Source organism: Callithrix jacchus, chromosome 10 (assembly GCF_049354715.1).
Source record: "Callithrix jacchus isolate 240 chromosome 10, calJac240_pri, whole genome shotgun sequence".
In the NCBI taxonomy this organism is placed as follows: domain Eukaryota; kingdom Metazoa; phylum Chordata; class Mammalia; order Primates; family Cebidae; genus Callithrix; species Callithrix jacchus.
Window position 1 is genome coordinate 124529229 of NC_133511.1, and position 14622 is coordinate 124543850.

The 14622-nt window shown below is 55.9% G+C and overlaps 2 protein-coding genes across 4 annotated transcripts; one reads left to right on the forward strand and one right to left on the reverse strand.

The window, feature by feature from the left end:
- Positions 1-2375: 2375 nt before the first annotated feature.
- Positions 2376-3943, reverse strand: GPR152 (G protein-coupled receptor 152). The gene has a single exon (XM_035263493.3). The coding sequence runs from the start codon at positions 3941-3943 to the stop codon at positions 2432-2434; it is 1512 nt and encodes a 503-aa protein (XP_035119384.3). The 3' UTR covers positions 2376-2431.
- On the forward strand, positions 3622-10803 carry CABP4 (calcium binding protein 4). Of its 3 annotated transcripts, XM_035263494.3 has the most exons (7): positions 3622-3984; positions 7078-7424; positions 7821-7851; positions 7931-8074; positions 9212-9321; positions 9666-9813; positions 9927-10803. In XM_035263494.3, exons 2-7 carry the CDS (start codon positions 7167-7169, stop codon positions 9953-9955), a joined length of 720 nt encoding a protein of 239 aa, XP_035119385.3. In that variant the 5' UTR covers positions 3622-3984; positions 7078-7166; the 3' UTR covers positions 9956-10803. The 3 variants fall into 3 exon arrangements, with proteins under 3 accessions (XP_035119385.3, XP_078197697.1, XP_078197698.1); XM_078341571.1 differs by lacking the exon at positions 3622-3984 and having other exon boundaries at positions 6990-7424; XM_078341572.1 differs by lacking the exons at positions 3622-3984; positions 7821-7851; positions 9212-9321 and having other exon boundaries at positions 6990-7424; positions 9927-10095.
- The last annotated feature ends 3819 nt before the right edge of the window (positions 10804-14622 follow it).

Consider the following 14622-nt stretch of genomic DNA (forward strand, 5'->3'; position numbering starts at 1 on the left):
AGGCTTTGGGGACAGGCGACCTGCCACTCAGGCTCTGGCCTGTGGCTCCTTCTGTATTGGTCCCGGGGCTGAGTGAGACTGGGGGTTGCCCACGGCTATAATCAAATTAATGGCTAACAGTCACAAGCGCTTCACAGGGAATCATACTCCGGGGAGATGGGTATCATTATAATGATCCTCATTTTACAGATAAGGAAACTGAGTCCAGAAGAGGCCAAGAGCTTTGTGGAAGGTCACACAGCCTATGAGTGGTGGAGCCAGAATCCAACAGCTTAGCTCCACCCAGGCGTCTTCAGAATGGAAGGCTGGCCAGAAAGGCCTCTAGCTAGTGCCCAAGGAATACTGCATGAATGAATTCAATAAATTCACGCCTGGCCGGAAATCTCCCTCCCACAGGCCCCAGTGCCCACAATTCCACCACCACAACTATGCTCCTGGTGCCAACCCCCACCCACAGCACTTTCCAGCTCTGGGCTCAGTCAGTGATCAGAACTGCCAAGCCTGCAAGGGGAACACGATCACCCCATTTTACAGAGGAGAAAGCAGGCTGAGAGGAGGTCGGTAACTAGAACCCAGACCCGGCTATCATTCTAGGCTGCCGCACAGCCTGCTGCGTTTGGAAAATGCAGGCGAGTCTGGGAAGGGCACACATCAGACGTCATTTCATTTACACCTGCTGGGAAGGGCACCTCAGTTGCTGAAGCTCACAATACTGAGCTAACGGGGTAAGGGGACATGATTGGAACGCTGGGGGATCAGGAGAATGCTGGGTGGGGTGGATGCCAGGAGAGAACGATGCGTGGGAAAAGGGAAATGGGGTGGGGGTTGGAAGACACCGTCAGCGCTTCCAGTTTTTTTCTGCAGCATCTGCAGCTTGAGAGGGAAGAGCTGGTTCTGCCCTAGAGAGGCTGTGTGACCTCTGGGAGACTTTGCCTTTTCTCTTCTCTTTTTTTCTTTTTTGAGACAGAGTCTCACTCTATAGCCCAGGCTGGCACAATCTCAGCTCACTGCAACCTCTGCCTCCCAGGTCCCGGTTCAGGCAATTCTCCTGCCTCAGCCTCCCAAGTAGCTGGGATTACGGGCATGCGCCACCATGCCCAGCTAATTTTTGTATTTTTAGTAGAGACAGGGTTTCATCATGTTGGTCAGGCTGATCTTGAACTCCTGAACTTGTGATCCACCCGCCTCAGCCTCCCAAAGTGCTGGGATTACAGGTGTGAGCCACCGCGCCCGGCCAGCCTTTGCCCTTTCTAGAACCACTGGTGCCCGAGCTCTGTGTACAACTTCCCATCTGTGCATTTGGGCTCAGACAGAAGGAGGATGCTGTTCAGGCAGGATCGGGGCCTGCACACCTGCAGCCCCCATGGAGAATCCCAGGCAGCCCTCCACGTGGGTGGGGAGCAGGTGGATGCTAACTGAAGTTTTAAATAGAGTCGGACTTTGAAGTCCTCTGCAGCCCCGTAAGGCACAGAGGTGGCCCCCTGATCATAGGCCATCTGGGTGTCTCAGCCACAGTGCATCACAAGATCCCACATGCTTGGGCCAGGTGGTGTCTCTCCCTGCTGCCTCCTCCATCCATCCCCAGCCCCTAAAGGGACATCCCTGTACGTGGCTGAAGGACAACACCAGTTCACCCAGCCTCTCCATGCGACAGGCTCTTGGGTGCCTTACACACGTTCTCATTTCATCCTCACAATGGCCAGTGACACGGGAGCTCGGAAGGTGAAGTTCCTCTTCCAGAGTCGCGCAGCTGGGATGTGGCAGAGCTGGATTTGAATCCAGGCTAGGTAGCTGTGGCCTCTTCTCCTGGCGCCTTGCTGAGGGAGACCCTGCCCCAGCCTCAGTGACTGTTGGGGGCATGGGACTGCTGGAGCAGGCTTGGCCATGCTAGGCCAGCTTGTGGGTCACCAGGGCCTCAGGCTCCTGCTTGGAGCTGGTGGCTCCCAGGAGACCCCCTTCTCTGCAGGGACTTTTTTGTTTTGCGTCCTTGTGTCCAGGCTGGAGGATGGGACCGGAGGAGAGGGAGGGAAGGATGAAAGGGGGTCAGGTCAAGCCCAGGAAAGTGTCTGAAGCTGTCTTCCTCCAGCATGACTGAGGCCCAGTGAACTGTCAGCGGGGTCTGGGGTGTTGAGGGACAGAACCCTGCAAGACGCCATTAGCTGTGGTTTGGGGCTGTCGGGCAACTGTGTGTGTGTTGGGGGCAACCATGGAAGAGGCTGGTGGCTGGGAGCAGGGGACGCTGACATGGAACTGCCTGAGACCTTTGGCTGGTTCATTTCCCCTCCCTCAAGTCCTCCCTCCAGGCCCGCGGGACTCGGCAGGGTTTTCAAGGACAGCGCTGTCCGTGGCTTCCCGCCTGACTGACTGGCTGGTTCCTCTGTCTCCCCCGGGCTTTTTCGCTGCTCTGGCGGGCCTGGGCATTCCTGAACCCTCACGTGGGGCCTGTGCCTGGGGCCTCCTCTGGTGGGGTGCCACTGGGGATCTCTCCTTCAGAGGCAGGAGGAGGGGCTGGGTTCTCCGGGGCCCCTAGGTTGGGATGGGAGGATGGGGCCCGGGAGGCTCCGTCACAGGGACTGGACGCAGAACTGGCAGCGGGTCCAGGGGTCTGGGCCTCAGTGTCTGACTGTGGCTGGGCCGTGGGGTTCAGCTGTGCCTGGGCTATGGGATCCGATCGTGGCTGGGCTGTAGGATCTGATTGTGGCTGGGCTGTGGGGTTCAGCTGTGCCTGGGCTATGGGATCCGATTGTGGCTGGGCCGTGGGATTCAGCTGTGCGTGGGCTATGGGATCCGATTGTGGCTGGGCCGTGGGATTCAGCTGTGCGTGGGCTGTGGGATCCGATCGTGGCTGGGCTGTGGGGTTCACCTGAGGCTGGGCCACAGGATCCATCTGTGGCTGGGCCTCCACCATCGGCCCTGGCAGAGCTGGGTCCTCAGAGTCCAGCTGGGTCTGTGGCTCAGCTGGTGTGAAGCTGCCTGGCCGTTCCTCACAGAGAGCTGCCGCGAAGGAAGAGAGCACGGAGCGCAGCAGGGCCCGGAGGTCGGCGCTAGCCATGAGGCAGAGGAAGGGGCTGAGGCAGCTGTTGAGCAGGATCAGGTAATCGGAGTAGACCAGGGCCTCCCAGAGCAGGTAGCCGGGGTAGATGTCCCACAGGAAAGCCAGATAGAGCAGCTGGGCCAGCTGGTATGGCAGCCGCAGGACCACGTAGGCTGACAGAATGGTCCTGGCCACACGGGCGAAGCCCCGGCAGGCTGTAGGCTGCGGTTGGTGGCGGCAGCTGTGACAGGCAAAGGCCTGGGTGAGCACGTGGCAGACCAGCAGCAGGAGGAAAGGCAGGAAGCCCCCCAGGACCTCCAGCATCCGCAGCGGCAGCTCCTCGCTGTCCCAGAAGTCCAGACAAATGACCAGGTCGTACCACCAGACCGTGGCCTCGGGAAAGACCAGCCAGGGCACACTGAAGAGCGTGGCCAGCACCCAGACCCCGGCACAGACCCAGAGGGGCAGGCGGGCAGGGCGGTGCCTCGGGTACCAATGTGGGCACAGCGCCAGCAGGCAGCGGTCCAGGCTGAGGGCGGCCAGCAGGAAGAGGCCAGAGGTGTAGGATACGCCCCACAGGAAGTAGTAGAAGCGGCAGGCAGCTGTCCCCAGTGGCCAGTGCCCTCCATGCTGGATCTCCAGGATCTGGAAGGCCGCTGCCGCCAGGAACAAGAAGTCAGAGAGGGCCAGGCTGAGCAGGAGCAGCGCCAGACGTGTGCCTGCTCCGTGCCGGGCCTGGGAGCCAGCCAGCCATGCCATCAGCCCATTGGCTGGCAGCCCAAGGAGCAGTAGAGCCACCAGGAAGACTGTGTCCCAGCCACCCTGGGGGTAGGAGTCCTCATCGTCCAGCTCCATTCGGGGCCTGTGGCCAGCGGTGGCATCCAGGTCGGCTTCCATAGCAGTGTGCATCTGGGGTCCCCAGAGCTCTGCTGGACACGGAGTGGTGCCTGGTGAGTCAATAACGGCGTGAATGACCGAGAATGGGAGAGATGGTGCAGTGCATCTCCCGGCGAGTCACAGCCCTCCCTGTGCCGTTGTCATTGCCTTTTGGGTAGTTAGCCTATGCCAAGGACTTGAAATGGATGATCGCAGGGAGTCCTCATACGATCTATGTTACAGGCGAGGAGAGGGGGGTTCAGAGAATCAGTGAAGGTAGGAAGGGAGAAGGCAGGGCTCAACCCAGACTGTTTTTTTTTTTTTTTTTTTTTTGAGACAGGGCCTTACTCTATTGCCCAGGATGGAGTGCAGTGGCACTATCCCTGCAGCCTCCACCTCCTGGGCTCCAGCTACCCTCCCACCTCAGCCTCCCTAGTAGCTGGGACTGCAGGTGTGCAGCCACTACTTTTAAAAATAGTACCCATGGCTGGGCGTGGTGGCTCACACCTGTAATCCCAGCACTTTGGGAGGCCGAGGTGGGTGGATCAGGAGGTCAAGAGATCGAGACCAACCTGGCCAACATGGTGAAACCCCGTCTCTACTAAATATACAAAAATTAGCTGGGTGTGGTGGCCCATGCCTGTAATCCCAGGTACACAGGAGGCAGAGGAAGGAGAATCGCTTGAACCCAGGAGGCAGAGGTTGTGGTGAGCCAGGATCATGCCACTGCACTCCAGCCTGGGTGACAGAGCAAGACTCTGTCTCAAAAAAAAAAAAAGAAGAAAGGATAGCACCCATTACTATTTATTACTCTTTTTTTTCTTTTAGATGGAGTCTCACTCTGCTGCCCAGGCTAGAGTACGGTGGTATGATCTCGGCTCACTATAACCTCCACATGCTGGGTTAAAGTGATTCCTGGGCCTCAGCCTCCCAAGTAGCTGAGACTACTGACACGTGCCACCGGGCCTGGCTAATTTTTTTTTTTTTTTTTTTTTTTTTGAGTTAGAGTCTCCCTCTGTTGCCAGGCTGGAGTGCAATGGCATGATCTCGGCCCAATGCAACCTCCGCCTCCTGGGTTCAAGCGATTCTCCTGCCTCGGCCTCCTGAGTAGTTGGGACTACAGGCACCTGCCACCACACCCAGCAAATTTTTGTATTTTTAGTAGAGATGGGGTTTCACCACGTTGGCCAGGCTGGTCTTGATCTCTCGACCTCGTGATCTGCTTGCTTTGGTCTCCCAAAGTGCTGGGATTACAGGCGTGAGCCACTGTGCCTGGCCAGCCAACTTTTTAAATTTTTAGCAGAGACAAGTTCTTGCTATGTTGCCCATGCTGGTTTTAAACTCATGAGCTCAAGCAGTCCTCCTACCTCGGACTTCTAAAGTGTTGAGATTACAGGCTTGATCCACCGTGCCCAGCTAGACTTCATCTCCTGCCATGTGGAATCCCAATGTGTCTGGGTAGACTAACCCAGAGGCTTCCAAAAATTGTTAAAGGGATGGAATTTTGTCTTTAAATAAAGTATTTTAGTAGAACTCCTATATGAACTAAAAGGGGGTGCTTCAACTAAGGGGGGAAGAGTACCCCCCCGTAGGGTTCCAGGGAACACAGTTTGAAGACCACTTGGTCTGCTCATCACAAGGCCCCTTTATGCCTGCTTTCCTGCGGTTCGAGTGTTTAGGATTCCAAGAAGGGAGGGCTCTCGTTCCCATAGGCCCAGGGGACCCAAAGGTAGGGAGTCTGTGGCAGTGGGAACCCCCTCCCCTCCGGTGAGTGTCATCATGGGTCTCAGGATGAGGTCCGGATCTCAGGACCCTGACAGCCTGGGGCCAGGAGGGCCATCCTGGGAGCCCCGGTGCCTTTCCAGCAGCTTCTGCCCCCCATGGCCCTCTCCCGCTTCCCACAGCTCAGGCAGGAGGTGACCCCTGTTTGTCTCCTGGAGCTGCTAAACAGAGAAGGGGAGGGGCTCTGCAGTGGGATGACGGTGAGGGCAAGGGCAATTGGGGGGCACCCAGACCTGGGATGCAAGAGGCCTGCAGCCCCACCTTGCCCTCCCTGCTGGCAGAGGGCCCTGAGAGCCCAGGTGGTGGTGCAGCCCGGGGACGGAATGGATGCCCCCAGGCCCAGGCTCCAGCCACTTGGTCTTGTACCCGCAGCGCTCCTCCTCCAGCTTACCCCCCTCTGCTGTCTCCATTCCCTGTTGGATCAGAGCCCAGGCATCCCCAGCCCCAGGCCCTGACCAGTGAGGCCTGGCTTACCTGGGAGGCTCAGGCCGATGGGCGGAAGGAGCAGGGCGTGCCTGCCTGCCCAGTGCTCGAGCTGTCTCCCCGGCCCTCACCGGGGCCTCCTGTGTGGCGCCTGGCAGCGCTAAGGCGGGTGGGCAGGAAACCCAAGCTGAGAGGACATCAATCATTCATAGGGCTGCTTGCCGGGAAACCCTAACCCTGGCCCAGTAGGGCCAAGTGACCAGCCAGACCCCCTCCCCCAGCCCTCACGAGCCTGGAGAGTCAGACCCTCCTCCCCCAGGCCACTCCGGCCCACCTCCTCCCACATCACCCCCTGTGCCCCTCAACCCAGCATTTGAGGCATCTGTGATCTGGCCTCTTCCTCCATTTCACATGCCCTCTGCTCTGGGCAGGACGTCACCCGTGGGGGGCCTCTGTGGACCACTTGCTCATCCTTTCCCACCTCCCAGCCGTTGTCCAAGTGCTTCCTCCCTCCTAAGATGCCTTCCCTGGTCGTGTGTCTAACAAAGGCCTCCACCCGTTTCACACAGCCGGGCTGAGTCCTCCGCACCCTGGCTTTATTCCCCACATCTTATAGATGGGGAACCTGAGGTTGGGAGGGGAGTTTGCTGGGTCTCCTGACTAATAAGTAGCAGGTCTGGCATCTGAGGCTCATGGCAGCCACCATGTCCCGGTGCCCTTTGCTTCTGACCAAGGACAGTTCTCTGGACCCATCTGGCTCTGCCATGGCCAGCCCTGGAGCAGAGCACTGGGATTAGGGCCGGGGCTGCCTGCCTCACTTACCCTAATCCCCCTCAGAGCCCGATCTTAGGCTCCCAGCTCTAAGAATGGGGGTGCATAAGCAGCTTTATGAGTCCTGAGAGCCAAGGGTGCCCAGGAGTGCTGTGTCTCTGAGCCCCGTCATCCCTCCCCCATGGCCACAGAGCAGGTGAGTGGGCAGCATGGCCCAGACCCAGCCCCTGGCCCTCAGAAGACCCCTGTGACTCCCAAGAGTGATGCAGAGGAGCCCCCGATGACCAGGAAGAGGAGCAAGAAGGAGAGGGGGCTCCAAGGGTCCCGGAAGCGCGCTGGCAGCTCTGGGGACCAGGCAGGCCCGGAGGCCCCAGGGAGCAGCAAGAACCCTCCCAGGACTGGAGAGGGGCCCGCAGGGGTACCCCCTGCATCCCCTGGGCCAGCCTCTTCACGCCAGTCCCACCGACATCGTCCTGACTCCTGGCACGACGCTGCTCAGAGGACATACGGGCCCCTGCTCAATCGAGTCTTCGGGAAGGTTAGGTGGAACCTGGGTGGGCCTGGGGGTCCTGGGGGTGGGGCTGGAGACACACCCCTGGGGCTCAGCCCACCCTACGCCTGGGAGGCCCTCTGCCTCTTCTGCCCCAGACCGAACCTGGGCTGTGGGATTGTGTTGCTTCGGTTTGGAGAAGGGTGGGTTTCTGGCCGGCATGGGCGTAGGCAGAGCCAGAACTCGCACCAGGGCTCTGTGGGAGCTCCAGGCCCCAGGAGCACGAAAGGGAGCTTGCTTCTCCCGGGACATACGAGGCTTCAGCGTCCTTTCCCTGCCCTGGTGTGGCTGGCCCTGGCCAAGCCAGCATGAGCAGGGGATGGAGGAGGAAGGGTGACAGAGCCACAGCTGGCCCTGGGGACACGGCGGACTCTCCCCATGCAGGACCGAGAGCTGGGCCCGGAGGAGTTAGACGGTGAGTGGCTCTTGCGGCTGGCGGGGGCAGGAGCTGTCCCTGAGCCTGGCCACCTGGGCCTGACCTCCCTCCCCCACAGAGCTTCAGGCTGCCTTCGAGGAGTTTGACACCGACCATGACGGCTACATCAGCCACCGGGAGCTGGGCGACTGCATGCGGATCCTGGGCTACATGCCCACGGAGATGGAGCTCCTGGAGGTCTCCCAGCACATCAAGATGCGCAGTGAGTGCCGGGCCCCGCCCACCCGGCAGCCTGTGCTTCTCTGGGCTGCGTGGTTCAGAGGGATCATGAGGGGCTGGCAGGAGATGGCCCTTGGGAGGCCATCAGGGTGGCGGTGGGAGTGAGGGAGAGTGATGGTTTCCAGGTGAGGGCACTGGGTCCAAACTCCTGCTTCTCTGTGTGGGAAGGCAGGCCAGGAAGGCCACCCTAGAGACCCAGGAGGGCCCCTTGGGGCTCAGGTTGAGGACCTTGCTGGGGATATCTGTTGCCATGGCCCGTGCGCACATTCACTCCTTCCACCTGAGCCCTTCCTGCCTCGCTGGCCCAGGGGCCCCGACTCAGCGATAAAGTGCTCTCCGCTGACACTAGTCACCTGGCACCCTCTCTCTTTCTCTCTCTTTCTGTGACTCTGCCCCATTCCTGTTCCCTGGTGGCAGCTGCCTGAATCGGGGTCGCTCTGGCGGGAGAGGACCCCAGCTGCGCCTTGCGACTAGGTGTCTGATGGCAGGCACGGTGCGGTTACCTTTCGACGGTTTGTCCTCAGGCAAAGCTCAGACTCACTTCATTCCGGGACTCCTGCATTTTCTCCATACAATTTCCAACATGGGGATGTGATTTATAGCTGATGTGGATATCTGGTGTTGTGGCAAAGCTGTTGCGTGACCATGGGTGTTTGTGTGACTGATGGCATCTTAGAACTGAGGCACAGACTACAAGGGTGTGTCCGGAAGTGGCCCTGATTGCTGCCCACTGGGCTCCAGCACTTCGTGGCTGTGAACCTGAACCCCAGCAGCACCCCCACGGAGTAGGCTCCCCACCCTGCCCCTAGGATGAGGAAGGGAGGGTAAGTCAGCCAGTACCACACACAGCAGCAGGGTCAAGATCTGAACCTGGGACTATCTGGTCCAAAGCCTGGTCTCTTCCTAGCACACTAGGGTTCTTCGCTAAGAGCAGAAGCAGCCCCGGCATCCCAGCAGCCGAGGATGGGGGTTCCAGCCTCCTTTCTGCTGCAGGCGCCAACCTGGTTGTTTCTTCCTAGGTGCAGAGCCTGGGGGTGGGGGTGCTTGGCCTGGGGGGTGTCCCTCCTTGGGCTTCAGCCCTCATGCCCTCACCATTGTGACACTCTGCCTGGGTCCGCAGTGGGTGGCCGTGTGGACTTTGAGGAGTTTGTGGAACTGATAGGCCCAAAGCTGAGGGAGGAGACGGCGCACATGCTGGGGGTGCGGGAGCTGCGCATCGCCTTCCGAGAGGTGGGAGCGTGGTGCGGTGGGCAGAGGGGGTCAGGGCTGGGTGGCATCTTTGCTGGCCTCTCACTCAGGTCTCAGCCTCAGGAAGGCCCAGAGCCCTGCAGGCGGTGGGACTGGGGCCTGGCAATGGGTCAGAGAGGGTTCAGCTCACTCCCAGCTAGGGGATCCATCCAGGGGACTTCCTGGACCAGGCGGCAAACCACCTTGGCGTGGGAGGTTGGGGAAGGTGTGCATGGGCGGAGACGGTGGACAGGGGAGCATCTAGGCACAGGCAGTGGTAAGAGTGGAGCTGTCTGCAGGCTGAGGCAGCTTTGGGTGGGAGGGGCTGAGCCTTGCGGGGACCCTAGTTTGACAGGGACAGGGATGGACGAATTACCGTGCCAGAGCTGCGGGAGGCAGTGCCGGCTCTGCTCGGGGAGCCACTGGCGGGTCCTGAGCTGGACGAGATGCTCCGAGAAGTGGACCTCAATGGGGATGGCACCGTAGACTTTGATGGTGAGTCTCCTTTCTGGAAAACCTTGGACAGCCTCCCAGGGCCCAGGCTGAGCCCAGCACCTCCTGGGACCCCTGACGTGGACCGGCTCAAGCCCTGCCCTTCTCTCCCGCAGAGTTTGTGATGATGCTCTCCCGCCACTGAGGCTCCAGGAGGGTGTATCTGTTGCCCCCGGACCCCAGATACCAGCAGGACCCAGGCTGCGCCCCTTCTCCCAGGAGGTGCCAGGATGGAGATGGAGGGGACCCAACAGCCCCCAGACTTCTTCTATCCCTGAAAACACCTGGCCTCAAGGTCTGCTTGTTATGTCATTCACACAGCCTCATCCTCACCTCCCCCGACTCAAGCTGCCTCAGCTCTCAGCTGCCCACCGTTCCTCAGTGTGAGCAAGATTTGGGTCCCTCCAGAGCCCTGAAACAGGGAGTTCCCTGGCAGTGGCAGCGTTCAGTGCCTCCCCCGCCAAGTGGCATGATGAACTGAGAGGGTGGCTGGACCCCTCCTGCTACTTATGTTTATAAACTTTTTTTTTTGAGATGGAGTCTTGATCTGTAGCCACGGCTGGAGTGCAGTGGTGCAATTTCAGCTCACCGCAACCTCCGCCTCCTGGGTCTGGTTCAAGCAATTCTCCTACCTCAGCCTCCCAAAGTGCTGGGATTACAGGCATGAGCCACCATGCCCAGCTAATTTGGGTATTTTTTAGTAGAGACGGGGTTTCACCATGTTGGCCAGTCTGGTCTCGAACTCCTGACCTCGTGATCTGCCTGCCTCAGCCTCCAAAAGTGCTGGGATTACAGGTGTGAGCCACCATGCCCAGCCTATACATGTTTTTTTTTTTTCGTGAACTTGAGCCAGGTGTGGTGGCTGACACTTGTAATCCCCGCTGTTACTAAGGGGCAGAGGTGGGAGGATACCTTGAGCCCAGGAGATCGAGAGACCTGCCTGGACAACATAGCGAAACCCATTCTCAACAAAAAAGAAAAAAAAAAAAATAAGGAAAAACAAGTGAACTTGAAAGAAAGGGATGGCCCAATGTATCAAAGACAAAGAGAGAAACTGAAGCTGGGACTGTAGGAGCTGATCCCGTGGGGGTTTCAGATGCAGAGAGGGCCTTGGGCGCCTAGGCTCCTACACCCATAAGTGACAGAAGAACTGGGGAGAAAGAAACAAACATTCCACGGTCTCTAAAGGCTAAGATATGAATCTGTCTGCACCGACCAGTAGGAGTGAGGATACAAACGTTCAGGGTCGGGAGTGGAAAGAGCTGCTCTAGAGAGCCCGGAACTCCAGGGTCTGCCCTTCAAGCAGGGCATCGTCTATCTTCGGGTGTGAAAAGCTGAAAACGACTGGAAAACCCCCTGCTGAGCAGAGGTACACTTTCAACCCACCTGGGCACATGGAACTTCTAAAAACAAAAGCAAACCCCAAAAACCCTGCTGTTCCCAAGGGTGAACTCGTGATGAAAACTACAGATTACTGGGCCAGAAGTGGTGGCTCACGCCTGTAATCCTAGCACTTTGGGAGGCCAAGGCAGGTGAACCTTCTGAGGTCAGGAGTTGGAGACCAGCCTGGCCAACCCAGGTGAGATGGTGTGAAACCCTGTCTCTACTAAAAATACAAAAATTAGCTGGGCGTGGTGGTGTGCACCTATAATCCCAGCTACTCTGGAGGCTGAGTCAGGAGAATCGCTTGAACCTGGGAGGCGGAGGCTGCAGCCAGCTGAGATCGTGTCATTGCACCCCAGCCTGAGTGACAGAGAGAGACTCTGTCTCAAAAACAAAACAAAACCAACCTACAGATTATAAAAGTAAAGAACCACCACGAGGGAGCGGAGGCAGAGACAAAAACAAGAGGACTGGCGTCTCCGTGTCCATCACACAGCTGCCTAAGAGACCACAAGACACACGCAAAGAAAAGAGGGCTGAAAGGGGAAGAGACCAGCGTGCAGTAACAGGATGGTACAGAGAGAACCAGAAGATTTAAAAAGTAACCCAACAGGCCAGGCGTGTGGCTCACGCCTGTAATCCCAGCACTTTGGGAGGCCCAGGCAGGTGGATTACTTGAGTTCAGGAGTTTGAGACCGGCCTGGGCGACATGGTGAAACCCTGTTTCTACTAAAAGTACAAAAATTAGCCGGGCGTGGTGGTGCTCGCATCTGTAGTCCCAGCTACTCTGCAGGTTGAGGTGGGAGGATCGTTTGAGCCCAGGAGGCAGAGGTTGCAGTGAGCAGAGATTGAACCACTGTACTCCAGCCTGGGTAACAGAGTGAGAATCCGTCTCAAAAAAAAAAAAAAAAAAAAAATTAATGGATAAGCTAAAGAGCAGATTAAACACAATTTAAAGAAGATTAATGAACTGGAAGCTAGATCTGAGAAATGACTTATAATGTAACACTGAGAAACAAAAAGATGGAAACATTTAAGGGTAACTAAACGTCACTGGAAGACTGGGTGTGGTGGCTCATGCCTGTAATCCCAGCATTTTGGGAGGCTGAGGCAGGAAGATCACTTGAGGCCAGGAGACCAGCTGGGCAAACATAGCAAGACCCTGCCTCTACAAAAATATTTAAAATAAATAAATAGGCTGGGCGAGGTGGCTCACGCCTGTAATTCCAGCATTTTGGGAGGCCAAGGTGGGCGGATCACCTGAGGTCAGGAGTTCGAGACCACCCTGGCCAACACAGTGAAACCCTGTCTTACAAAATAAATAAAAACAAACAAATAAATAAATAACTTAAAAAGCTGGGTGTGGTGGCTCATGCTTGTAGTCCCAGCTATTCAGGAGCCTGAGGTGGGAGGATCACTTGAGCCCAGGAGTTGGAGGCTGCAGTGAGCTGTGATTGGGCCACTGCACTCCAGCCTTGGTGACAGAGTGAGACCTGTTTCAAAGAAAAAGAAAGGGAAGTCCTTGGGAGTCTCAGAGGAGGAAATATTTAGAGACTAGGCAAGAAGCGATAATCAAAGAGACAGTGGCTGAAGATTTTCCATAAAGACTTCCACAGACTTCAAGTCCCCGGATTGAAGGAACAAGCTGAAGTCAGAGTAGGGTAAATGAAAATAAATGTGTATCTGGATACATCCCACTGAAACTGCAGAATACAAAAAGAAAATCTTATAAATAACTGGAGTGAAAAGTCAGATTCATGGTGTTCCATCAAAGTGTTCATGTAGACTAGAGTCAGGACACTTTCCGTAAAGGGCTGGACAGTAATTATTTCAGGCTTTGAGGCTTCCGTCTCTGTTGCAGCTGCCCACGCAACTCTTGTCGAAGTTTGTAGTGCAAAGCAAAGTTATCAACGAATGAGTGGCCATGTCAGAAATTTAATAAATAAAACTTCATTTATTGACATGGAAATTTGAATTTTATATAATTTTATATCATAAAATCTTATTATTCCTTCACTTTTCCCCAACCATTACAAAATATAAAAACCATTCTGTGCATTTTGTGGACTATACTTTGCTGACTCCTATTTTTGGTTTTTGAGAGAGTCTGGCTTTGTTGCCCAAGCTGGAGTGCAGTGGCGCTGTCTCGACTTGCTGCGACCTCCACCTCCTGAGTTCAAGCAATTCTTTAACCTCAACCTCCCATGTAGCTGTGAATGTCACCATGCCCGGCTAATTCTTTGTATTTTTGGTAGAGATGGGGTTTCACCATATTGGCCAGGCTGGTCTCGAACTCCAGGCCTCAAGTGATCCACCCGCCTTGGCCTCACAAAGTGCTGGGATTTCAGGCGTGAGCCATCACGCCCGGCCCACCTTGCTGATTCCTAATGCAGACTTCTAACGATGGGAATCATCACTTCTGAAATCACGTTCTGTTAAATTGTGGAATGAGGTCAGGTGAGGTGGCTTAGGGGTTCGATACCAGCCTGGCCAACATAGTGAAACCCTGTCTCTACTAAAAAATACAAAAATTAGCTGGGCATGGTGGTATGCACCTGTAGTGTCAGCTACTGGGGAGGCTGAGGCATGAGAATTGCTTAAACCGGGAGGCAGAGAATGCAGTGAACTAAAATTGTGACACTGCACTCCAGCCTGGGAGACAGAGAGACACAGTCTCAAAAAAAAAGACAAAAAAACTGGAATAATAAAAAGTTGTTAAATATAGTTGTGATTCTGTGTTGTGTAAAATTGTTTGCTCATATTCAATGCATGCTTTTTGTCATTTTTCCTTTTTCATGTTTGTTCTGATTATATTTATTGAAATGTAATTTTATGGCTAATTAATCTGATAAACTGTGGACTTGTATTCTATGGGTTTTTTTTTTTTTTTTTTTTTTGATATGAAGTCTCACCGTGTCACCCAGGCTGGAGTGCAGTGGTGAGATCTCAGCTCACTGCCACCTCTGCCTCCCGGGTTCAAGTAATTCTCCTGCCTCAGCCTCCTGAGTAGCTGGGATTACAGGTGCGCACCACCATGCCTGGCTAATATTTTTTGTATTTCTGGTAGAGATGGGGTTTCACCATGTTGGTCAGGCTGGTCTTGAACTCCTGAACTTGTGATCTGCCTGCCTCAGCTTTCCAAAGTGCTGGGATTCCAGACATAAGCCACTGCGCCCGGCCTCTGTATATTTCATTTTTCTAGTTTTTGAAATTTGTATGTTACTGTATTATATTTTTGAGATAGGCCTCACTCTATCTTCCAGGCTGGAGTGTAGTGGTGCAATCATGACTCACTGCAGCCTCCCAGGCTCAGTGCTCCTCCCACCCCAGGCCCCCAAGTAGCTGCGACTACAGGCGCCCCACCATGCCTGGGTAATTTTTGTATTTTTTGTAGAGACGGGGTTTCGCCATGTTCCCCAGGTTGGTCTC

Bases quoted from the DNA above. Each gene is read 5' to 3' on its own strand.
- GPR152 (XM_035263493.3), bottom strand. From the start codon at position 3,943: ATGCACACTGCTATGGAAGCCGACCTGGATGCCACCGCTGGCCACAGG.
- CABP4 (XM_078341571.1), top strand. From the start codon at position 7,068: ATGGCCACAGAGCAGGTGAGTGGGCAGCATGGCCCAGACCCAGCCCCT. The intron at 7,425-7,820 runs GTTAGGTGGAAC...CTCCCCATGCAG, and splicing joins TCAATCGAGTCTTCGGGAAG to GACCGAGAGCTGGGCCCGGA. The intron at 7,852-7,930 runs GTGAGTGGCTCT...CCTCCCCCACAG, and splicing joins GGGCCCGGAGGAGTTAGACG to AGCTTCAGGCTGCCTTCGAG.